We start from the raw sequence: 25,126 nt of genomic DNA, 5'->3' as shown, positions 1-25,126 counted from the left end.
CCTATCTCATGTCCTCCTACCCTTCTACTCCACACACCTATCTCATGTCCTCCTACCCTTCTACTCCACACACCTATCATGTCCTCCTACACTTCTACTCCACACACCTATCTCATGTCCTCCTACCCTCCTACTCCACACACTTATCTCATGTCCTCCTACCCTTCTACTCCACACACCTATCTCATGTCCTCCTACCCTCATACTCCACACACCTATCTCATGTCCTCCTACCCTTCTACTTCACACACCTACAGTATCTCATGTCCTCCTACCCTTCTACTCCACGGGTTGGGATCATTTGGTCTATTGCATTATGGTTGAAAGTCATTAGGTCGAATCCATTAGGTCGACATGCTAAAAGGTCGACATGACTCTAGGTCGACATGGGAAAAGGTCGACATGATTCTAGGTCGAAAGGTCATTAGTTCGACAGGTCATTAGTTCGACAAGGTCATTAGTTCGACATTGTCTATGTCGACATTCACAAGGTCGACATGGGGTTTTTCACTGTTTTTTTACCTGAATGTCAACACAGTCGACATGGACACAGTTTAAAGTGCACTGCATCCCCTCGCATTGCTCGCTGCGCTCGCTATGCGTCGGGCACGGTGCCTCGCTACGCTCGGCACACTATTTTATTCTCCCACCACGCCCTAGTGGATGGTAGGGCATGAAATACCGCCTGTCGGCACATGTTGGCTCAAAAAACAGTGAAAAACTCCATGTCGACCTTGTGGATGTCGACATAGACAATGTCGAACTAATGACCTTGTCGAACTAATGACCTGTCGAACTAATGACCTTTCGAACTAGAATCATGTCGACCTTTTCCCATGTCGACCTAGAGTCATGTCGACCTTTTAGCATGTCGACCTAATGGATTCGACCTAATGACTTTCGACCATAATGCAGTAGACCAAATGACCGCATCCCCTACTCCACACACCTATCTCATGTCCTCCTACCCTTCTACTCCACACACCTATCTCATGTCCTCCTACCCTTCTACTCCACACACCTATCTCATGTCCTCCTACCCTTCTACTCCACACACCTATCTCATGTCCTCCTACCCTTCTACTCCACACACCTATCATGTCCTCCTACCCTTCTACTCCACACACCTATCTCATGTCCTCCTACCCTCCTACTCCACACACTTATCTCATGTCCTCCTACCCTTCTACTCCACACACCTATCTCATGTCCTCCTACCCTTCTACTCCACACACCTATCTCATGTCCTCCTACCCTCCTACTCCACACACCTATCTCATGTCCTCCTACCCTCCTACTCCACACACCTACAGTATCTCATGTCCTCCTACCCTTCTACTCCACACACCTACAGTATCTCATGTCCTCCTACCCTTCTACTTCACACACCTATCTCATGTCCTCCTACCCTCCTACTCCACACACCTATCTCATGTCCTCCTACCCTTCTACTCCACACACCTATCTCATGTCCTCCTACCCTTCTACTCCACACACCTACAGTATCTCATGTCCTCCTACCCTTCTACTCCACACACCTATCTCATGTCCTCCTAACCTTCTACTCCACACACCTATTTCATGTCATCCTACCCTCCTACTCCACACACCTACAGTATCTCATGTCCTCCTACCCTTCTACTCCACACACCTACAGTATCTCATGTCCTCCTACCCTTCTACTCCACACACCTATCTCATGTCCTCCTACCCTTCTACTCCACACACCTATCTCATGTCCTCCTACCCTTCTACTCCACACACCTATCTCATGACCTCATACCCTCCTACTCCACACACCTATCTCATGTCCTCATACCCTTCTACTCCACACACCTATCTCATGTCCTCCTACCCTTCTACTCCACATACCTATCTCATGTCCTCCTACCCTCCTACTCCACACACCTATCTCATGTCCTCCTACCCTTCTACTCCACACACCTATCATGTCCTCCTACTCCACACACCTATCTCATGTCCTCCTACTCCACACACTTATCTCATGTCCTCCTACCCTTCTACTCCACACACCTATCTCATGTCCTCCTACCCTTCTACTCCACACAACTATCTCATGTCCTCCTACCCTCCTACTCCACACACCTATCTCATGTCCTCTTACCCTTCTACTCCACACACCTACAGTATCTCATGTCCTCCTACCCTTCTACTCCACACACCTATCTCATGTCCTCCTACCCTTCTACTCCACACACCTACAGTATCTCATGTCCTCCTACCCTTCTACTACACACACCTATCTCATGTCCTCCTACTCCACACACCTATCTCATGTCCTCCTACCCTTCTACTCCACACACCTATCTCATGTCCTCCTACCCTTCTACTCCACACACCTATCTCATGTCCTCCTACCCTTCTACGCCACACACCTATCTCATGTCCCCCTGACTTCCAACTCCAACCAGTGAGCTCTTGTCCTCCCCACTTCCAACTCCACTAAATTATCTCCTATCTTCTTCAATTCTAACTCGAGCCAGAGAAATATTGTCCTCCTCACCTTCTGCTTCACCCAGCTTTCTCATGTTCTTCTCACTTCCGACTTTACCCAGTGATCTCCTGTTCTCCTCAATTCCAGCTCCACACAGCTATTTTCTGTTCTCCTGACCTTTTGCACCACCCAGCTATTAATGTCCTCTTCCCACAATCTTTCTCTCTCCTCACCTTCTGCTCCACTCAGCTAGTTTATGTTCTACTCACCTTAGTTCTGCTTGTCAGGGCTTGAGGATTTTGTGAGTCCGTCTGCATGTCAGAAGCTAGCGGGCTCCTGTCAGTTGGTGGTAGAAAGGAGGGGAGATATAGAAAACTATATCAAGTTTTGAGGGCGCTTAATATGAGTGTGCTTTGCTGAACAACTGCAATCTAAAATTGGGGGGGTCACCTCCAATACAATATACAAAGACAACAAAAAGGGGGTTGACTGCGCTAAAACATATTGTGCTTTCACAAGCTAGAATAAATTTACATATATATAAGTAGGAACAAATATGAGTGGTCAGGTGTGTAAGAAAAATAGAAATTGCATTTATTTTACCATATAATAAAAATATATAAAAATAGGGACAAATGAAATAATAGTCACCCAATTATGGAGCAGAGGATTTCAGAATAGTTGGGGAAATCCCAAAGTATGGATAGTCCTGGATGATTGTTTGTAATCCAAGTGGTGAGGAAGGACACTGAGTGCCGATGCCACTGAAATTTCCACAGATGGTTCCCGGGCTCTTTTTAGGGAGGTGGCGTACCTCCACAGCGTGTTGGTGCCTCAGGATAGTGGTGGGGGCTGATCGTCAATAGTTGTCACTTGTATTATACCGATGGTTCCCGGGCTTCCTTTTAGGAGGTGGCGTTCCTCCACACTGTGCTTGTGCCTCGGACGGTGATGAGTGGCCAAATGACAAATGGATGAAAAACAAATGTCCCAATTGAACTGGATGAAATTCCAGGGCTCCAAATGATGTGAAGAGGGTGCTAATAGTCAGGGTCCCTTTGTGAGGTAGCACCTACGCGTTTCGCTGTCGTGTGGCAGCTTTTTCTAGCTGGTGGTAGGAAGGAGGCAGGTCCGATATAAGTCTTTCGCATAAAAAGGACATGGGTTTAAGACCCTGAATGATGAGGCTAGGCCGAGGGCTGCTGAAAAAGACAAGAAGGATGGTAGATACCGGGCTTGAGAAGATAAAGATGAGCAGGCCAGAATTGTTTACCAGAAGACTGGACTTGAAGACGATGAGCAGGCTGGAGTGGTTTATCAGAAGACTGGACCGGACTTGAAGATGACAAGGGGGAGCGGATGCCAGAATGACCGAAGGAATCAGCACAGCAGTCTAGTGTTGTCAGTGTCGGGAACACAGAAGCAGACAGTCATGGTTGGGGGCTAGCCGATAGAGCACAGGTGTTGACAGTTGGCTGCTGGAGAGGTGCCAGACTGGCAGCCAGAGAAGCACACCTGCTATCGTTGGTGGTGCACAAGTGTTGGTAACAGGTGTTGCACGGGTGCTGGTCACAGATGGTACACAGGTGCTGGTAGTGGATGGTGCACAGGTGCAGGTAACGGATTATGCACAGGTATCAGATGGTGCACAGGTGCTGGTTAACGGATGGTGCACAGGTGCAGGTAACAGGGGGCAACAGTATGGGTTTTTAAGTGAAAAGTCTCTGGAACTGGGATCAGGATAACAAAGTATCTTGGAAAGTCTCATGAACAATTTGCAGGAGCTCAGGACGCTAGGTACTCCCAAGGGAACAGTAAGCGAAGCACTGGAGTCTATTTGTAGCCAAAGCTCAGTTTTTATCCCTCTTGTCCTGTTCTGATTGGCCAAGGAGGTATAGAGCCCTTTCTATTGGTAAGCTACAAGAAAATGGCGGCGCCCGGCGGACAGCAGAAAGTTCCCTGTACTGTCTGGCCGGAGACGCACGCTGACAGACAGCCGGGAGAGAGAGAGGGAGATGCGGCGGCGGCTGCTGCACGGCGACAGACAGGGCCGTCCCCTAGGTGCATAGAGGAGGACAGGTAAGTGCTGCCGCTGGAGCGTGACACTGCACCACTAAGCTATATCATGTTCTGCTCAATTCCAACCCCACACAGTGATCTCCTGTCCTCCTCACTAACTGCTCCACTAAGCTATATCATGTTCTGATCAATTCCAACCCCACACAGTGATCTCCTGTCCTCCTCACTAACTGCTCCACTAAGCTATATCATGTTCTGATTAATTCCAACCCCACACAGTGATCTCCTGTCCTCCTCACTAACTGCTCCACTAAGCTATATCATGTTCTGCTCAATTCCAACCCCACACAGTGATCTCCTGTCCTCCTCACTAACTGCTCCACTAAGCTACAGTATATCATGTTCTGCTCAATTCCAACCCCACACAGTGATCTCCTGTCCTCCTCACTAACTGATCCACTAAGCTACAGTATATCATGTTCTGCTCAATTCCAACCCTACACAGTGATCTCCTGTCCTCCTCACTAACTGCTCCACTAAGCTATATCATGTTCTGCTCAATTCCAACCCCACACAGTGATCTCCTGTCCTCCTCACTAACTGCTCCACTAAGCTACAGTATATCATGTTCTGCTCAATTCCAACCCCACACAGTGATCTCCTGTCCTCCTCACTAACTGCTATTTGCAGTTATGTCATGTCCACTTCACCTTCTACTCACCCAGTTATTTCTTGTCCTTCTCATCTTCTGCTCCACCCAGTGATTTACTATCTTCCTCACTTCCAACTCCACCCAATGATGTTCTATCCTCCAGAATGCTAAGTACAGTACATCCTGATATATCCAACTCTCTTCACCTTCTACTCCACCCATTTATCTCCTTTCCTTGTCACCTTTTTGATCCACTCAGCTACTTCATATCCTCCTCTCCTTCTGCTCCTCCCATGATCTCCCATCCATTCTCACCACCATCTGCTCCCCCCCTACAGCTAACTAATGTTCGCCACACTTCCAAATCCACTAAGAGATTACCTGTCCTCAGATCCAACCCCACAGTGATCTTCTGTCTTCCACACCTATTGCTCCACTTCCTGTCCTCTTCAGCTTCTGTTCTACCCAGCTGTGCATTGTTCTTCTCACCTTTTCTTCCACACCAATTACATGTTCATCTCACCTTCTGCTCTGCCCAGATATCTATTGTGATCCCAAGTGTCTGCTCCATCAAGCTATCTCCTGTCCTCCTCGCATTGTACTCCAGCAAGCAATCTTGTCCTCTTCACTTCCTGCTCCTGCCACATTCACATCTCATCTCTCTTTGTCTTACAGGGGAGCCCAGATGTCCTGTCCAGCCCTACCATGGGGCCCATTCATAACCCCAGGTAGTTAATGTGGCAGATTGTGGGGCAGTAGATAGACTAAGAGACCAAAGGAAGAAGCTTGTATTCTTAGAGGGAAAGTCACCATAGTGAAGATATTGCCTGAATGTGAAAAACCTATATTCCTATACTGCTTATCAGTGCTCTCCCCTGTCCTGCCTTCACAAGTATGCATACAGTAGGTGTGAGGAGAGGTGGACAACTCTGAAGAGTTCAGGGCATGGGACCCCTGGGTGGGTGTGGTGTGGGACCCCTGGGTGGGTGTGGTGTAGGGCCCCTGGGTTGGCATGGCATAGGTTCCCCTGGGTTGGTGTGGGGCCCCTAGGTTGGTGTAACATGGGACCCATGGTGGGTGTGGCATGGGGCCCCTGGGTGGGTGTGACATAGGGCCTCTGGGTGTTGTGGCGTGGGGACCCTGGGTTGGTGTGGCGTAGGTCCCCATTGTCTGTGTGGCTCCCTGGGTCTGTGTGGCTCCCTGGGTAGGTGTGGCATGGATACCCTGGGACAGTGTGGCCTCCTGGGTTGGTGTGGCGTGGGGCCCCATGGTCATTGTGGCTCCCTGAGTCGGTGTGGCATGGGTCCCCTGGAACAGTGTGGCCACCTGTTTGTTCAGCGTGGGGCGACTGTGGGGTACCATGGATGTTGTGGCTCCCTGAGTCGGTGTGGCTCCCTGGGTCATTGTGGCTCCCTGGGTTGGTGTAGCATGGGGCCCCTGGGTTGGTGTGGCCTCTTGGGTTGGTGTGGCATGGGGCCCCATGGTCGGTGTGGCTCCCTGGGTTGGTGTGGCTTGGGGCCCCAAGGTCATTGTGGTTCCCTGAGTAGGCGTGGCTCCCTGAGTCAGTGTGGCATGGGTCCGCTGGGACGGTGTGGCTCCCTGGGTCAGTGTGGTGTGGGATACCTGAATGGCTGTGGCTTGGGGCCCTTGGGTGGGTGTGACATGGGGCCCCTATGTGGGTGTGGCCCCCTGGGTTAGTGTGGTGTGGGTCCCCACAGGAATAGATGCGGTGCACACAACATCTATTCACTATAGATAGAGGAACTAGGGGCATGTACGGAGAGATCTGGGTAACACCATGCTGCACTGCAGGGGGACAGATGTAACATGTACAGAGAGACCTGGGTAACACCATGCTGCACTGCAGGGGGGCAGATGTAACATGTACAGAGAGACCTGGGTAACACCATGCTGCACTGCAGGGGGGCAGATGTAACATGTACAGAGAGACCTGGGTAACGCCATGCTGCACTGCAAGGGGGCAGATGTAACATGTACAGAGAGACCTGGGTAACGCCATGCTGCACTGCAAGGGGGTTGATGTAACAAGTACAGAGATACTTTGGTAACATCATGCTGCACTGCAGGGCAGAGGTAACGTGTACAGAGAGACTTGGGTAACACAATGCTGCACTACAGGGGGCAGAAGTAACATGTACAGAGAGACCTGAGTAACACCATGCTGCACTGCAGGAGGGGGGGGGGCGACAGATGCTCTGTACTAATGGGCCCATGTAATCAAATTATACTATACACTTCACTACTCAGTACCCTCCAAGATCTGAAGAGCAAAAACCAGTACAAATTCCGAATAGGGGCGTGGTTACAGGAAAAGGGGATGTGGCCACGCCCCCTTTCCTGTACTTACAATGGGTAGTTGGAGATCCAAAAAGAGGTACAGGCTGTAAAAAAATCAGTACTGTACCTGCCAAAAAGGTACCAGGAGGGTACTCCTGGTCTCCTATTGCTTGTCACCCTCTCCCTGTCACCCACTTCCTCTCTATATCACCCTCTCCCTGTCGCCCACTTCTTCTCTCCATCACCCTCTCCCTATCACCCACTTCCTCTCTCCATCACCCTCTCCCTGTCACCCACTTCCTCTCTATATCACCCTCTCCCTGTCGCCCACTTCCTCTCTATATCACCCTCTCCCTGTCGCCCACTTCCTCTCTATATCACCCTCTCCCTGTCGCCCACTTCCTCTCTATATCACCCTCTCCCTGTAACCCACTTCCTTTATCCATCACCCTCTCCCTGTAACCCACTTCCTCTCTATATCACTCTCTCCCTGTCGCCCACTTCTTCTCTCCATCAACCTCTCCCTATCACCCACTTCCTCTCTCCATCACCCTCTCCCTATCACCCACTTCCTCTCTCCATCACCCTCTCCCTGTCACCCACTTCCTCTCTATATCACCCTCTCCCTGTCGCCCACTTCCTCTCTATATCACCCTCTCCCTGTCGCCCACTTCCTCTCTATATCACCCTCTCCCTGTAACCCACTTCCTTTATCCATCACCCTCTCCCTGTAACCCACTTCCTCTCTATATCACTCTCTCCCTGTCGCCCACTTCTCTCCATCACCCTCTCCCTATCACCCACTTCCTCTCTCCATCACCCTCTCCCTGTAACCCGCTTCCTCTCTATATTACTCTCTCCCTGTCGCCCACTTCTCTCCATCACCCTCTCCCTGTCACCCACTTCCTCTCTATATCACCCTCTCCCTGTCACCCACTTCCTCTCTATATCACCCTCTCCCTGTCGCCCACTTCCTTTATCCATCACCCTCTCCCTGTAACCCACTTCCTCTCTATATCACTCTCTCCCTGTCGCCCACTTCTCTCCATCACCCTCTCCCTATCACCCACTTCCTCTCTCCATCACCCTCTCCCTGTAACCCGCTTCCTCTCTATATCACTCTCTCCCTGTCGCCCACTTCTCTCCATCACCCTCTCCCTATCACCCACTTCCTCTCTCCATCACCCTCTCCCTGTCACCCACTTCCTCTCTATATCACCCTCTCCCTGTCGCCCACTTCCTCTCTATATCACCCTCTCCCTGTCGCCCACTTCCTCTCTCCATCACCCTCTCCCTGTCGCCCACTTCCTCTCTCCATCACCCTCTCCCTGTCACCCACTTCCTCTCTATATCACTCTCTCCCTGTCGCCCACTTCCTTTATCCATCACCCTCTCCCTGTAACCCACTTCCTCTCTCCATCACCCTCTCCCTGTCACCCACTTCCTCTCTCCATCACCCACTGTCCCTGCTGGGAACTAATATAAGCTTTCAAAAAATTAACAGCAGCCGATGCCTCTCTACATAGATTAATACTGTAAACCACTAACTAGAAATTGCAATTTTACAACTTTTGTAGTCTACATAAACTGCTAGTAGACCGTAATTTACTCATTCACATTAAGGGGCCCATTTACTACATTATTTTCACACCTGAATGTACTAAATGGCTTTTGGAGCAGTTTTCATGGAAACTCCTGCCATGGTTAGTCCACACTCCTGCCATGGTTAGTCCGCACTGCCACACTCCTGCCATGGTTAGTCCACACTGCCACACTCCTGCCATGGTTAGTCCACACTCCTGCCATGGTTAGTCTGCATGGCCACACTCCTGCCATGGTTAGGCCACACTCCTGCCATCGTTAGTCTGCACTGCCACACTCCTGCCATGGTTAGTCCGCACTGCCAAACTCCTGCCATGGTTAGTCCACACTCCTGCCATGGTCAGTCCACACTCTTGCCATGGTTAGTCCGCACTGCCACACTCCTGTCATGGTTAGTCCGCACTGTCACACTCCTGCCATGGTTAGTCCACACTCCTGCCATGGTTAGTCTGCATGGCCACACTCCTGCCATGGTTAGTCCACACTCCTGCCATGGTTAGTCTGCACTGCCACACTCCTGCCATGGTTAGTCCACACTCCTGCCATGGTTAGTCTGCACTGCCACACTCCTGCCATGGTTAGTCCGCACTGCCACACTCCTGCCATGGTTAGTCCGCACTGCCACACTCCTGTTATGGTTAGTCCGCACTGTCACACTCCTGCCATGGTTAGTCCACACTCCTGCCATGGTTAGTCTGCATGGCCACACTCCTGCCATGGTTAGTCCACACTCCTGCCATGGTTAGTCTGCACTGCCACACTCCTGCCATGGTTAGTCCACACTGCCACACTCCTGCCATGGTTAGTCCACACTCCTGCCATGGTTAGTCTGCACTGCCACACTCCTGCCATGGTTAGTCCGCACTGCCACACTCCTGCCATGGTTAGTCCGCACTGCCACACTCCTGTTATGGTTATTCCATGCTGCCACACTCCTGCCATGATTATTCCGCACTGCCACACTCCTGCCATGGTTATTCCACGCTGCCACACTCCTGCCATGGTTAGTCAGCACTGTCACACTCCTGCCATGGTTAGTCCGCACTGCCACACTCCTGTCATGGTTAGTCCGCACTGTCACACTCCTGCCATGGTTAGTCCACACTCCTGCCATGGTTAGTCTGCATGGCCACACTCCTGCCATGATTAGTCCACACTCCTGCCATGGTTAGTCTGCACTGCCACAATCCTGCCATGGTTAGTCCGCACTGCCACACTCCTGCCATGGTTAGTCCGCACTGCCACACTCCTGCCATGGTTAGTCCGCGCTGCCACACTCCGGCCATGGTTAGTCCACACTGCCACACTCCTGCCATGATTATTCCGCACTGCCACACTCCTGCCATGGTTATTCCACGCTGCCACACTCCTGCCATGGTTAGTCCGCACTGCCACACTCCTGCCATGGTTAGTCCGCACTGCCACACTCCTGCCATGGTTAGTCCGCACTGCCACACTCCTGTTATGGTTATTCCATGCTGCCACACTCCTGCCATGATTATTCCGTACTGCCACACCCCTGCCATGGTTATTCCACGCTGCCACACTCCTGCCATGGTTAGTCAGCACTGTCACACTCCTGCCATGGTTAGTCTGCACTGCCACACTACTGCCATTGTTAGTCTACGCTGCCACACTCCTGCCATGGTTAGTCTGCATGGCCACACTCCTGCCATGATTATTCCACACTGCCACACTCCTGTTATGGTTATTCCATGCTGCCACACTCCTCTCATGGTTAGTCCGCAATGCCACACTCCTGTCATGGTTAGTCCGCACTGCCACACTCCTGTCATGGTTAGTCCGCACTGCCACACTCCTGTCATGGTAAGTCCGTACTGCCACACTCCTGTCATGGTTAGTCCACGCTGTCACACTCCTGTCATGGTTAGTCCATGCTGCCACACTCCTGTCATAGTTGGTCCACGCTGCCACAATCCTGTCATGTTTAGTCCGCACTGCCACACTGCTGTCCATGGTGCAGTGCTGTCCAAATGATATTTACCTGTGAGATTTTGTCACTTCCATGTTGGGAGATTGTGACAGTCTCTGATCGGCATCTTTATTCCCTTTACAAATACAGAGACCGACAGTGGTTTACTCCACGTGCCAATTGAGTAATAACCATTTAAGGTTCTCATCTACAGGATTGACATATAGTCCGTCAAATAGGAAAAGTTCTACTTCTGCCCCTTCTTGTTCCTAGCCTGTTTCTGTAGCATTACGTTGCAGGTATGTTTGTTTATCTACAGCTGCCTCAACTGGAGTCACTGGATGAAAACATTCATTACAGCTCCGGGACTGAGTGGTTAGCAGTGATAGCAGATGCACAAGTCCCATCCTCCTGCAGCCTGTTCACCTTAAAGGCTATATCCAGGGACTTTCCCATCCCCAACTCTCCCCAGTGTGTTCTCACACCACCCATAGGGGTTATTCTAGTTCCCTTTTTCTGACAAAATCCTTCTTAGATGGACAAAACCATGCGCACTGCAGGGGGGCAGATGTAACTTGTGCAGAGAGAATTAGATTTGGGTGGGGTTTTACTTCAAAGTGAGATCTATATTGCAGTGTAAAACTAAAGCAGTCAGTATTTACCCTGCACAGAAACAAAATAACTCACCCAAATCTAATTCTCTCTGCACATTTTACATTTGCCCCCCAGCAGTGCACATGGTTTTGTCCATCTAAGAATGATTTTGTCAGAAAGAGTGAACTAAAATAAGGCTCATAGATTCACCGGCTTACCTGGGTGATGAACAGACCCTTTACTGAGCTGAAATTCTTCTATGGGCCTTCTGGCTGAAGCCACAGTCTTGTGTGGAGAGTCAATGCCACATCATCCAGTATTGTTCATGACCATGGCTAGACCTGGACCTGCCTATTGCCCTCCCAGCCCCTCTGTGGTAGAATCTTGGCTCTCCCCCTCTCTTTATCTTAACAGGCTCACTCTTCCAACTCATGGTCCAGGTTCCTCATGGAATGCCAGCCAATTTCAACCCAAGCTGGGTCTCACATATTGCATTAATATTACATTAAATGGCTTTGGGACTGTGATCCCATTGGTGGTCTCCGGAAAGATGACGGCTCTCTGGGGACAGTGTGAGACCCTTTGCACAGCCCCTGCCCTAGTACATGCTGGTGACTCACCAGCAGGCGGCCGGTGACACTGCTGGACAGTCCCACCCATCACCCTTGCCCGAGCTGCGGCAGCGCGGCTGGGAACCCGGACCGACCACTACCCGCAGGCCAAGAACTGCCGCACCACCTGTACAGGGTTAGGGTGGATGCAGTCAGGCTATGACAGTACCCCTCCCCCGGAAGTTGACTCCGGACACTTCCCAGGCTTACCAGGATTTTCTTGATGGAACTTTCGTAACAACGAGGGAGCATTAATCTCCATGGCGTCTACCCAAGTCCTCTCCTCCGGCACGTATCTCCTCCAGTCCAGTAATTATTGTTCTCGACCAAAACGAGTTCTGGAGTCCAGAATACTTTTAACATCAAATTCCACCCCCTGGCGAGAGCAAACCTGCTGTGGTCTGGGTACTTTGCTTTGGAACTGGTTCAGGACCAATGGTCTCAACAACGAAATATGAAAGGAGTTGGGAATCCATAGAAATTGAGGTTTATAAGCCACTGGAGAAATAACAGAGATAACTGGATAGGGACCGATGAATCTAAGCGCAAACTTCATAGATGAAACACGTAACCTGATTTTCTTGGTAGAGAGCCAAAGTCTGTCCCTGACTTTGAGTTTAGACACTGATCATCTGAGGGGACCCGCAAACTTTTTGTAGCATTGAGAGGCTTTACAAAGAGAAACATGGACGTTCCAAATATTAGCAAAGAATTGAAGTGAAGAATTTACTGCGGGGATGTCAAAGACAGGAAGACTTTGAAAGTCAGGAACATAGGGATGCATGCCATAAACAATGAAGAAGGGTGACTTGTCAGTAGCAGAGTGGTAGGAGTTATTTTGGCAAACTCAACCCACAGAAGAAGTTCTAACCGGTTATCTTCGGATGAAGATAAGTATAAGAGCAGAAAATACTCCAAATCCTTATTCACCCTCTCCGTCTATCCATTGGTTTGGGGATGATACGCTGTAGAGAACTTCAACTTGATTTGTAAAGCTGAGCACAAGGACCTCCAAAATCTCGCCACAAACTGGGATATTATTTCAACAGGAAGTCCATGATATTTCAGTAATGAAAAGCTGGGCCAATTTGGGAGCTGTGGGTAATCCTTTGAGAGGAACGAAATGTACCATTTTTGAGAAACAATCAACAACTACCCAAATCGTGTTAAATCCTTGAGAAGAAGGCAAATCTGTAATGAAGTCCATAGAAAGATGGGACCATGGTTGGTCAGGAATAGATAATGGCTAAAGAAGGCTGGATGGGGCCTGACGAGAAGTTTTATGTTGCGCGCACAATGTGCAGGAGGAGACAAAGGCTGTGATTTCAGACTTCATAGAGGGCCACCAGTATGATCTTTTGATGAATTCTAGAGTCAGTCTAATCCCAGAATGACCAGAGAAATGAGAGTCATGAGCCCAGCGGAGTAAGGCCGGTCGGAGCTTTACATTCACAAAAGTTTTCCCTGGAGGTATTGATATCAACTTGGTTTTAGCAAATCTAGTAGGAGGAAGTACTGGACTGGCCGCTTGATCCTCCAAAGAAGAAGAAAAAGACTGAGACAAGGCATTAGCCCCATCCCATTTTGGGATCCTGGATGAAAAGTCAAAGAAAAATTGAACCTTGTAAAGAACAAGGTCCAGCAGGCTAGTCTGGGATTCAAACATTGAGCTTTGCGAAGGTACAGAAGATTTTTGTGATCCGTGATTATGGACACTGGGAATTTAGTCCCCTCCAGTAGATAACGTCATTCCTCCAGGGCGAGCTTGCTAGCAAGTAACTCTTGTTCTCCAATAGGATAATTTCTCCCAGCTGGTAAGAATTTTTTGGAGACAAACCTGCATGTGTGGGTCTTACCATCAACAGATTTTTGAGAGAGTACCGCTCCAACCCCCACTAGGGCAGTTTATCTGCCAATTTCTTACAGAAGACCTCAGAGTACAGGGCATAAACAGGCGGCAGAAAATCAGGAACCTCTGGTTTGGTTGAATGAATGGGAACAACCTTTTGAAGACAAGAGTGGTGACAGTCAGTACCCCGGGATTGAATTTGCATGGACTTCCAATCAATGTGAGGTGAATGTCTCTGGAGTCATGGGAATCTCAAGACAATTGGATGACTAGCTTTGGGTATCAATAGAAATGTCAAGAGTTCACGATGTAATAACCCAACTTGTTCCGTAAAAGGAGCCGTCTGATGATTGATTGACCGTCTGATGAGTGATTGACCCTTGTGGAATGAGGCTACCATCAATGGCTGACAGGTGAGATAGGCTTAGTTTAATTTAGATGTCTGTATTCGATGGAAGGACGTGAATTGGTAAGAAATCAAATTCTTTACAGCTCCGGAATCCAGTAACACTTGTACAGTGATTGGTCCGTCAGGCAAAAAAATTTGGAGAGACAAAAGGGAATCCAACTTAATTGGAGTCATATTAGCTTGTCCTAGTCTGGTTTCTCGAGGACCAACTAGGACTTGCAGTTCAACAGATGGCGAGAGCATGAAGCAAGAAGATGCCCAGCCTCCCTGCAATAAAGGCAGAGGTTTTTTCGCCATCTCCTTTGCCGTTCTTCTGTGCATTCATGCAGGTGAATGCAGGCCCTATTCACCTGCATGGGCTCTTCCAGGATCGGAGGTGATGTAGAAGGCAATACCCTTGGGGCAAGAGCAGTTCTGATTCGGTCCTGTCGAGATTTTTAAACCTGCCTCTCCTGGTATCGGAGGTCGAGTTTATTACACAGAGAAATGATTGCAGCGAGGTCTCGTGTTGCCAAATCATCCTTGAGGCGATCAGATAGGCCAAGAAGGTGGAAACTAGGGCGTCCTCGTTCCAAGATAGCTCTGATGACAATTTCTGAAAATGTATTATGTAGTGAGCTACCGATCTTGTCCCTTGGCATATACGAAGTATCTCGGAAGCTGCAGAGGTCACCCTACAGGGTTTATGAAAAATTCTCCTGAAGTCTGCTATAAAGTTGGAATAGTTTGTGAGTAATGGATCCGACCTCTCCCACAAAGGAGATACCCAGTCTAGAGCCGATCCAGAGAGTAGAGAAACTATGTAGGCAACTCGAGTGAGGTCAGTAGGGATGTTCATTGGCTGTAAGGAAAAATGCACTTCACATTGGTTAATGAATCCCCTACAGGCTCCAAGGGTTCCATCAAATTTAGCTGCTGCAGAGTAGTACCAAAAGATGGCCGGGATGGAGTACTCGGTTGTGCAACTGCAGGAACTGGTGCTGTCTGCGAGACTTGGGCAAGTGAGGTTTGGAGTGAATCCTGCCATTGTGAAATTCCATGCAGAGCTTGAGCCACTTCTGTTGGGCCTCCTCAAGAGCTTGAAGGCGGCTAACGATCCCCTGTAAGAGGTCCTGACTTGTGAATGGGTCCATTGGGCCAGAGCTTTCTGTTAGTACCTGAGTATTCTGTGGACCTGAACGCTGGTCAGGGTCGGCTGGAGACCAGAAAGTAGCTGGGCGAATATAGGTTTTTCTCATAGGCAAGTCTGTAGTAGATTTAAAAGGAAAAGACGAACTGGCCACCGGAAGACTTCACCAGAGACACTGGGCAGGATCTTTTTTTTTTTTTATTAAATAGACATTTTATTAGGTTTTATAAATGTCAAATATACATAAACATAAACATAATGATTTTAGTAGTAGTTAAGAACAAAGTATACATAGAAATCGAATCCAAAATATTATAGCATTATGAAGATAGTTCACCTAATACATTATGATATGGGGGATACATTACATTCTGCCGGAAATGACTCATATAGGAGAGATCTTGTGTTATTCATATTTCGTAACATGATACATGAAACATACATTAGAGTAATATACTATAAATTATAAACAATATAATAGGAAGAGGAACTGGGTAATTCCATACTTGAAAAGGATCTAGGAGTCCAAATAGACAGCAAACTGGGATGTAGTGCCCATTGTAATGTAGCTACAAAAAAGGCCAACAAAATTCTGGCATGTATTAAGAGGGGAATGGAAACTAGGGACTCAAGGGTAATTATGCCACTGTATAAAGCATTGGTGAGACCTCACCTCGAGTACGGAGTACAGTTCTGGGCCCCACACTATAAAAAGGACATTATAGAATTAGAAAAAGTCCAAAGGCGAGCAACAAAGCTTATTAGGGGAATGGAGAATTTAAGCTACGGGGAGAGATTAAGCAATTTGGGACTATTTACATTAGAAAAGAGACGTTTAAGGGGGGACATGCTCAACATGTACAAGTATATCAAGGGCCAATATAAGGAACTGTCACACACCCTCTTTTCTACTAGAAAGGAATCTAGGACACGAGGGCATGAGTATAGATTAGAACAGGGGTTCCCAAACTTTCTTGAATCACGGCACCCTAGAGCATCAAAATATATTCGAGGCACCCCTAGGCCAAATGCTTCTTATCAAGAAATTCAGAAAAAGAAACATTAAATTAAGTGCATTGTGTTTATATGTCACAGTTATCTGGTGAGGGACAGGATTTTCTCCTGTTTGTCCACATATATTCTGATTGGCAGCCACAAGCACTGGTTTTGCCTGGTACATTGACCATAAATTAAATGAATTGATCCTGGTCCACCAACCCAAGGCACCCCTGCAAGTGTCCTGAGGCACCCCAGGGTGCCTAGGCACACCGTTTGGGAACCACTGGATTAGAAGAAAAAAGATTTCATTCAGCTAGTAGAAAGAATTTCTTTACGGTCAGAACAGTCAAACTCTGGAACTCTCTTCCCAGAGAGGTGGTAACGGCTGGCTCATTAAATGCGTTCAAGGCAAAGTTGGACAAACATTTACTGGAGAAAAACATCCATGGGTACAAATAAGAAATATAATCTGTCTGTAAAATACCAGAACCTACCAAATCAGCAATGGATATCTATACCAGGTTGAACTAGATGGACGCAAGACTTTTTTCAGCCTTACCTACTATGTAACTATGTAATAGCAGGGTGTTAAGCAATGAGATCTGAGGATTATTTTACAGCCATTGTAGACCAATTAGTAATGTCAAAAGAAATCAGAATCTTGTTTTCAAGTTCTGTGTTAAGGGTGGATATATACAGTATGGGTTCCATTTGGATTCAAATGTGTGAGAGCAGTTGGTGGGCGTGATAACCAAGAGTTTCGATCATAGTACAGGTGTTGCAACATCATATTATGAAGTTGAGACATAGAGGGTGACGTTTTACTGTCCATCGTAAACATCATTATAAACATGGGAAACAGAGGCTTTATGATGTGTACATAAACTAGCAGTAGGAGATGGTTGCAAATCTTAAGACGAAATTAGAGTTAATAAAATGGTATATCTTGCTCCAAAAACGTCGGATTTTGGGGCAGTCCCAGGAACAGTGGTAAAAATCAGCTCTCGATCTCCCGCACCGGAGGTACGACGAATCAACTGATGGATCAAAGTATGCAGGTGTAGACGGAGGCAGATACGCTCTGAGGATGCTTCTAACATGGACTTTCCTGCACATAAGCTGAACCTAGGGTATTATGTATAGTCGTATATTTATGTAGGACAGGATCTTGTAGAAAGAAGACAATGACCAACCTGTGGAAGGATATACTAGGAATGCCGGCCCAGTTATTGGATGAAGAAAATGACTTAACTCTGAAAGAATATGCTAGGAGGCCAAAACTCAGGAAGAAGACAAGGATGAAATGCTGGCAGCCGGAGAAGCACTGAGGCGGACAGCCGGGGATGCACAGGTGATCGCAGTAGGGTATGCACAGGAGTGGTGCAATGGTGCTGGCAGATGGGTATGCACCGAAGCCGGGAGCTGGAGGTGCACAGGTTCTGGCAGCTGGGTATGCACAGAAGCTTGGAGCTGAAGGTACACAGGTGCTGGCAGCTGGGTGTGCACAGAAGCCGGGAGCTGGAGGTGCACAGGTGCTGGCGGCTGGGTGTGCACAGAAGCCGGGAGCTGGAGGTGTACAGGTGCTGGCAGCTGGGTATGCACAGGAGCCGGAAGCTGGGGGGTACACAGGTGCTGGCAGATGGGTATGCACCGAAGCCAGAAGCTGGAAGTACAAAGGTGCTGGCAGCTGGGTATGCACAGAAGCCTGGAGGTGCACAGGTGCTGGCAGCTGGGTATGCACCGGAAGCTGGAGGTACACAAGTGCTGGCAGCTGGGTGTGAACCAAAGCCGGGAGCTGGAGGTGCACAGGTGCTGGCAGCTGGGTATGCACAGAAGCCTGGAGCTGGAGGTACAAAGGTGCTGGCAGCTGGGTGTGCACAGAAGCCGGGAGCTGGAGGTGCACAGGTGCTGGCAGCTGGGTATGCACAGAAGCCTGGAGCTGGAGGTACACAGGTGCTGGCAGCTGGGTGTGCACAGAAGCCAGGAGCTGGAGGTGCACAGGTGCTGGCAGCTGGGTATGCACAGAACCCGGGAGCTGGAGGTACACAGGTGCTGGCAGCTGGGTATGGACCGGAGCCGGAGGTACACAGGTGCTGGCAGCTGGGTATGCACCGGGAGCTGGAGGTACACAGGTGCTGGCAGCTGGGTGTGAACCAAAGCCAGGAGCTGGAGGTACACAGGTGCTGGCAGCTGGGTATGCACCGGAGCCGGGAGCTGGAGGTACACAGGTGCTGGCAGCTGGGTGTGAACCAAAGCCGGGAGCTGGAAGTACACAGGTGCTGGCAGCTGGGTGTGCACAGAAGCCGGGAGCTGGAGGTACACAGGTGCTGGCAGATGGGTATGCACCGGAACCGGGATCTGGAGGTACACAGGTGATGGCAGCTGGGTGTGAACCAAAGCCCGGAGCTGGAAGTACACAGGTGCTGGCAGCTGGGTGTGCACAGGTGCTGGCAGCTGAGTGTGCACAGAAGCCGGGAGCTGGAGGTGCACAGGTGCTGGCAGCTGGGTATGCACCGGAGCCGGGAGCTGGAGGTGCACAGGTGCTGGCAGCTGGGTATGCACCGGAGCCGGGAGCTGGAGGTGCACAGGTGCTGGCAGCTCGGTATGCACCGGAGCCAGGAGCTGGAGGTGCACAGATGCTGGCAGCTGGGTATGCACCGGAGCCGGGAGTTGGAGGTGCACAGGTGCTGGCAGCTGGGTGTGCACAGAAGCCGGGAGCTGGAGGTGCACAGGTGACATTCAAAGGAATGTCAAGCGAAGCACTGGCACCAGCTTGTTGCAAACTAGAGCCCTTTATTCCCCTGGGAGAGATCTCATAGGCTGCTGGCTTTGGAACTGTGATCCCATTGGTGGTCTCCGGAAAGATGGTGGCTCTCTGGGGAGAGTGTGATACCCTTTGCACAGCCCCTGCCCTGGTACATGCTGGCGACTAACCAGCAGGCGGCCGGAGACACTGCTGGACAGACCCGCCCATCACCCCTGCCCAAGCTGCGGCAGCGTGGCTGGGAACCCGGACTGACCGCTCCCCGCAGGCCAAGAACCACAAGGACGCAGAGACCCGGAGCAGGTCCCACCGCACCACCAGCACAGGTAAGCGATGTGGATGCGGTCGGCTGTGACTAAAGGCCCATTTCCCTTCTTAATCTAGACCTGAAAGCATATGCTAGAATCCATGTAAAGCATTCAGCACCTTCCTCTCCTCCCTGACTCATAATGACCCAGATGGGCTTTATCCCAGGACCGGTTTAAGGTTTGTGGGGGCCCTGGCCAACCCAATGTCCAGGAATGGAGGCAGGCTCCTCCTCCCCCCCCCCCCCACCACCGTCGCAGGCTCCTTCCACTCCACCCACCCCCCATCCTCCGACAGTACCTAGCATTGCGGGAACAGGGCAGCGTTCCTGCGGCAGATGGGAACTACTGCTCTATTACACGACAGTCTCTGTGATGTTCTCTGTACTGTATGGTGGTATTACTAGTAACACTTCCATATTTACTGAGACAGTGGAGTGTATATATCCTATTTATAAGTGAAGTTTACTCAAAATCATAGAATAATGTAATGTGGCCATCATTGGGTTTTGTGCTGTTATATGAGAGACTTAAGGAATGTCACACCAGCCAATCAGGACTCTTGTCCCAATCCAAGGACAGTTGGCAGATTTGGCACACTAGGGCCACAGAACTGAAGTGGTGATTTTATGGGATGGTATTCGGGATGGGGCACTAAGCAAGTTCCCATAGAAGTAAATGCCTCACGTGTAGTGTGACCGCGTCCATATGCAGGGCACCATGACCTACAGTATATACAGTATATATGACAAACCCAAAAGAGTAAGGGGGTCTACATTCCGACATGTAGAAACAGAGAAGGCTGGTCCTGTGTCAGAAAAAACATTGTAAGGTGTTCTGTGATCATGTTCTGCTGCTGCTCCACCTTCTCTCCGATGCCACGTGCTTATTCTCCACTCTCTCTCACACAGGATCCATGCCTCGCATTGCGGGGTGGCCCGCAGTACACTGGATTCCCACCGCACATGTTACCTTGTCACCCGACTCTAGGATCCATTCAAGAATTTGCCTGCTGACAGCACCCAGATCTCTCTCCGTGGCATTGTGCATCCAACCCCCCAAATTACTAAGGACACTGAAATTCTGTCTCTACATCTCTACTACCTGCAAAAGAAATGTTTCTAAATTAATTTATACATCTACTAACTCATACACTGAATTCCTAATAATAAACCAGGCGATATATACAATGGTAATACCAATTATAGCAAAGTAAGTATTCATGTAAATATGATCTATGACTGTCATGGGGGAGACAACTCAAACTATCTAGCAGTGCATCCTGTCCTGTGTGTCAGTGACATCACTACCTGGCAGTGCATCCTGTCCTGTGTGTCAGTGACATCACTACCTGGCAGTGCATCCTGTCCTGTGTGTCAGTGACATCACTACCTGGCAGTGCATCCTGTCCTGTGTGTCGGTGACATCACTACCTGGCAGTGCATCCTGTCCTGTGTGTCAGTGACATCACTACCTGGCAGTGCATCCTGTCCTGTGTGTCAGTGACATCACTACCTGGCAGTGCATCCTGTCCTGTGTGTCAGTGACATCACTACCTGGCAGTGCATCCTGTCCTGTGTGTCAGTGACATCACTACCTGGCAGTGCATCCTGTCCTGTGTGTCAGTGACATCACTACCTGGCAGTGCATCCTGTCCTGTGTGTCAGTGACATCACTACCTGGCAGTGCATCCTGTCCTGTGTGTCAGTGACATCACTACCTGGCAGTGCATCCTGTCCTGTGTGTCGGTGACATCACTACCTGGCAGTGCATCCTGTCCTGTGTGTCAGTGACATCACTACCTGGCAGTGCATCCAGTGTCAGTGACATCACAAGTAGATATTGGGGGTCAGCACTAACAGTGCATGTGCCGACCCTCCCTAAACCCCCCATGACATGGAGAAGGGAGATTACTGCCTCCCGGTGTGGTCCGGACCGTACCAGGTTTGTGCTATATGCCGACACCATACAGGGAGGCTTTATTCTCTCACCCCCTCGCCCCGGAAAGACCCCCCCCACACACACACACACACACACCCGGCTCTGGAATGCAGAGTTTGATGTCCAACATTCCAGGAGCCAATAGCTCAATTTACCTAATGAAGCCACCAGTACTTTCCATGCTCATCTTGGGGCCTATGTATCATTTAATATTTGTGGTACTCAGCTGGATGTACCACAGAGTGACCGTGGCAGATTTCTCCACCCAGAAGCAGTTGTAAGCAATAACAATCATTGATAAGTCCCTGTGCACCACAACATGGTGCTTACCAGATGCACATCCTAGTACACAACGCGTTCTAGGCTGAGGTGTCTCTAACTACACCACAATCCGCATAATAAGGCTTTGTCCAATGTTGTAGAAATTAATAAATGGTTCCTATAAAGGATTAAAATGATTGTTTAATAAGACTTACCCCCTAATCCTGTGTATGTGTGTGTATATATATATATATATATATATATAGGAGCAGGGGGTTAGCACTCCGATGAGCCCCAGCAGGGTAGTTGCTTGATATGAAAAAATACTAAAGATCCGGTGCCTTCCTAATCGTGGGAGACCAGCGGGGGGCCTCTCAGATACAGTAGTCAGGATGGGGGGCGGCGGCACTCAGATAGAAGAAACACACGGACAGGCGGTGTTTAAACCTTAACGTTTCAAAACCCAGCAGGTTTTTTTATCAAGGTGTAGCAGAGAACAACTTGTATATAAAAAGGTTCTTACCTATATAGGGACAGGCTCCCTCCGTGATCCACATCGGCGCCGGCTGGGGGAGGCGCCGGGTGATGACGTCATCTCGCCTCAGCGCGCTTGCCGGGGACACGTCAGGGGGCCGGTCAGTGTGAGCCGTGGTTGTCATAGAAATGTACAATGACTGTAAACAAAAGGAGTGGATCATAAATCGCGTGCATCACTCAACAATGAAAAACATAACAAACGTGCATGTACAGTAACGTATCATATCAGTGTAAAATAAGGGGTAACCAGTGCTAAAGAATTAATAAAGAAATTAAGTACAAAATATGGCTGCAATTTCACTGAGGACCACTAAACAGGTATATAAATGTGGTTCTCTATAACTTAAATATATTATTCGTGGTCAAACACCATACAGGGAGGCTTTATTCTCTCACCCCCTCGCCCCGGAAAGACCCCCCACACACACACACACACACACACCCGGCTCTGGAATGCAGAGTTTGATGTCCAACATTCCAGGAGCCAATAGCTCAATTTACCTAATGAAGCCACCAGTACTTTCCATGCTCATCTTGGGGCCTATGTATCATTTAATATTTGTGGTACTCAGCTGGATGTACCACAGAGTGACCGTGGCAGATTTCTCCACCCAGAAGCAGTTGTAAGCAATAACAATCATTGATAAGTCCCTGTGCACCACAACATGGTGCTTACCAGATGCACATCCTAGTACACAACGCGTTCTAGGCTGAGGTGTCTCTAACTACACCACAATCCGCATAATAAGGCTTTGTCCAATGTTGTAGAAATTAATAAATGGTTCCTATAAAGGATTAAAATGATTGTTTAATAAGACTTACCCCCTAATCCTGTGTATGTGTGTGTGTATATATATATATATATATATACATACATATATATATATATATATATACACTGTATATCTCAGTATATTGGTGCATGCATTCCACAAGGAACAAGAGTTTTGATCAAAGACCTGTAAGAAACTGTCCAATAATAAAGATTGTATACAAACATCTATCACTATGTGTGACATCGTTACTGAGAACGAGTGGTGTGTAAAATATATCCGTATCATATCTAACCATCCTATATGATACCATGCTGTGAGATGCCCGTTTCTCCTATATGATAACATGCTGTAAGAAGCCTGTTTCTGCTATAGGATACCATGCTGTGAGATGCCCGTTTCTCTAATATGATACCATGCTGTGAGATGCCCGTTTCTCCTATATGATACCATGCTGTGAGATGCCCGTACTCCTATATGATAACATGCTGTGAGAAGCCTGTTTCTCTAATATGATACCATGCTGTGAGATGCCCATTTCTCCTATATGATACCATGCTGTGAGATGCCCGTTTCTCTAATATGATACCATGCTGTGAGATGCCCATTTCTCCTATATGATACCATGCTGTGAGATGCCCGTTTCTCTAATATGATACCATGCTGTGAGATGCCCATTTCTCCTATATGATAACATGCTGTGAGAAGCCCGTTTCTCTAATATGATACCATGCTGTGAGATGCCCATTTCTCCTATATGATACCATGCTGTGAGATGCCCGTTTCTCCTATATGATAACATGCTGTAAGAAGCCTGTTTCTGCTATAGGATACCATGCTGTGAGATGCCCGTTTCTCTAATATGATACCATGCTGTGAGATGCCCGTTTCTCTAATATGATACCATGCTGTGAGATGCCCGTACTCCTATATGATAACATGCTGTGAGAAGCCTGTTTCTCTAATATGATACCATGCTGTGAGATGCCCATTTCTCCTATATGATACCATGCTGTGAGATGCCCGTTTCTCTAATATGATACCATGCTGTGAGATGCCCATTTCTCCTATATGATACCATGCTGTGAGATGCCCGTTTCTCTAATATGATACCATGCTGTGAGATGCCCATTTCTCCTATATGATAACATGCTGTGAGAAGCCCGTTTCTCTAATATGATACCATGCTGTGAGATGCCCATTTCTCCTATATGATACCATGCTGTGAGATGCCCGTTTCTCCTATATGATAACATGCTGTGAGAAGCCCGTTTCTCTAATATGATACCATGCTGTGAGAAGCCTGTTTCTCCTATATGATAACATGCTGTGAGATGCCCGTTTCTCCTATATGATACCATGCTGTGAGAAGCCTGTTTCTCTAATATGATACCATGCTGTGAGAAGCCTGTTTCTCTAATATGATACCATGAGGATAGAAAAGAGAAAGAGTGTCCTTTTGTGGGTGCACCGTGAAGAAAGGGTAAGTATGTAAAAAATAACTTTTATTATGGTTCCTTTAAAAGGCTGCGAAAAATTGTTAAAAAACACATAACATTCATGGGTGAGGTAACACACTTATTTAAAACCAAGGTGGCAGGCAGGTATGGCTGTATGTTTTTTTAATTTTTTATTAAGACATGTGGAGATTGGCCAGTGTGTAAGTGCCCCAGTTCGTGCAGTTAATAATAAAACATACAGCCATACCCGCCTGCCACCTTGGTTTTAAATAAGTGTGTTACCTCACCCATGAATGTTATGTGTTTTTTAACAATTTTTCGCAGCCTTTTAAAGGAACCATAATAAAAGTTATTTTTTACATACTTACCCTTTCTTCACGGTGCACCCACAAAAGGACACTCTTTCTCTTTTCTATCCTCATGCATTCAATTTAAGTGTCCAGAGGTAGCACACCCCTACCCATATTGGTACTATCCATCTATATCTTTTCAGGGGTCCTATCATATTTGGTCTTGTGCGTATGACCACAAACCT

At 48.5% G+C, this 25,126-nt stretch overlaps 1 protein-coding gene across 1 annotated transcript in view; it reads left to right on the top strand.

The window, feature by feature from the left end:
* The window catches only part of ASIC3 (acid sensing ion channel subunit 3), a 233,865-nt gene extending 210,643 nt beyond the window's left edge, over positions 1 to 23,222 (top strand). Inside the window, exons 10-11 of the mRNA XM_083186467.1 lie at positions 5,802 to 5,854; positions 20,531 to 23,222. Of these exons, the coding sequence (XP_083042593.1) occupies positions 5,802 to 5,854; positions 20,531 to 20,609 (132 nt within the window). The 3' untranslated portion in view covers positions 20,610 to 23,222. The remainder of the gene's footprint in view (positions 1 to 5,801; positions 5,855 to 20,530) is intronic.
* Positions 23,223 to 25,126: the final 1,904 nt, after the last annotated feature.

The sequence above is a fragment of the Crinia signifera genome, chromosome 5 (assembly GCF_055691185.1).
Source record: "Crinia signifera chromosome 5, ASM5569118v1, whole genome shotgun sequence".
Lineage (NCBI taxonomy): Eukaryota > Metazoa > Chordata > Amphibia > Anura > Myobatrachidae > Crinia > Crinia signifera.
Note: the sequence above shows the minus strand (reverse complement) of the source record. Positions and strands in the feature narration are given on the sequence as shown.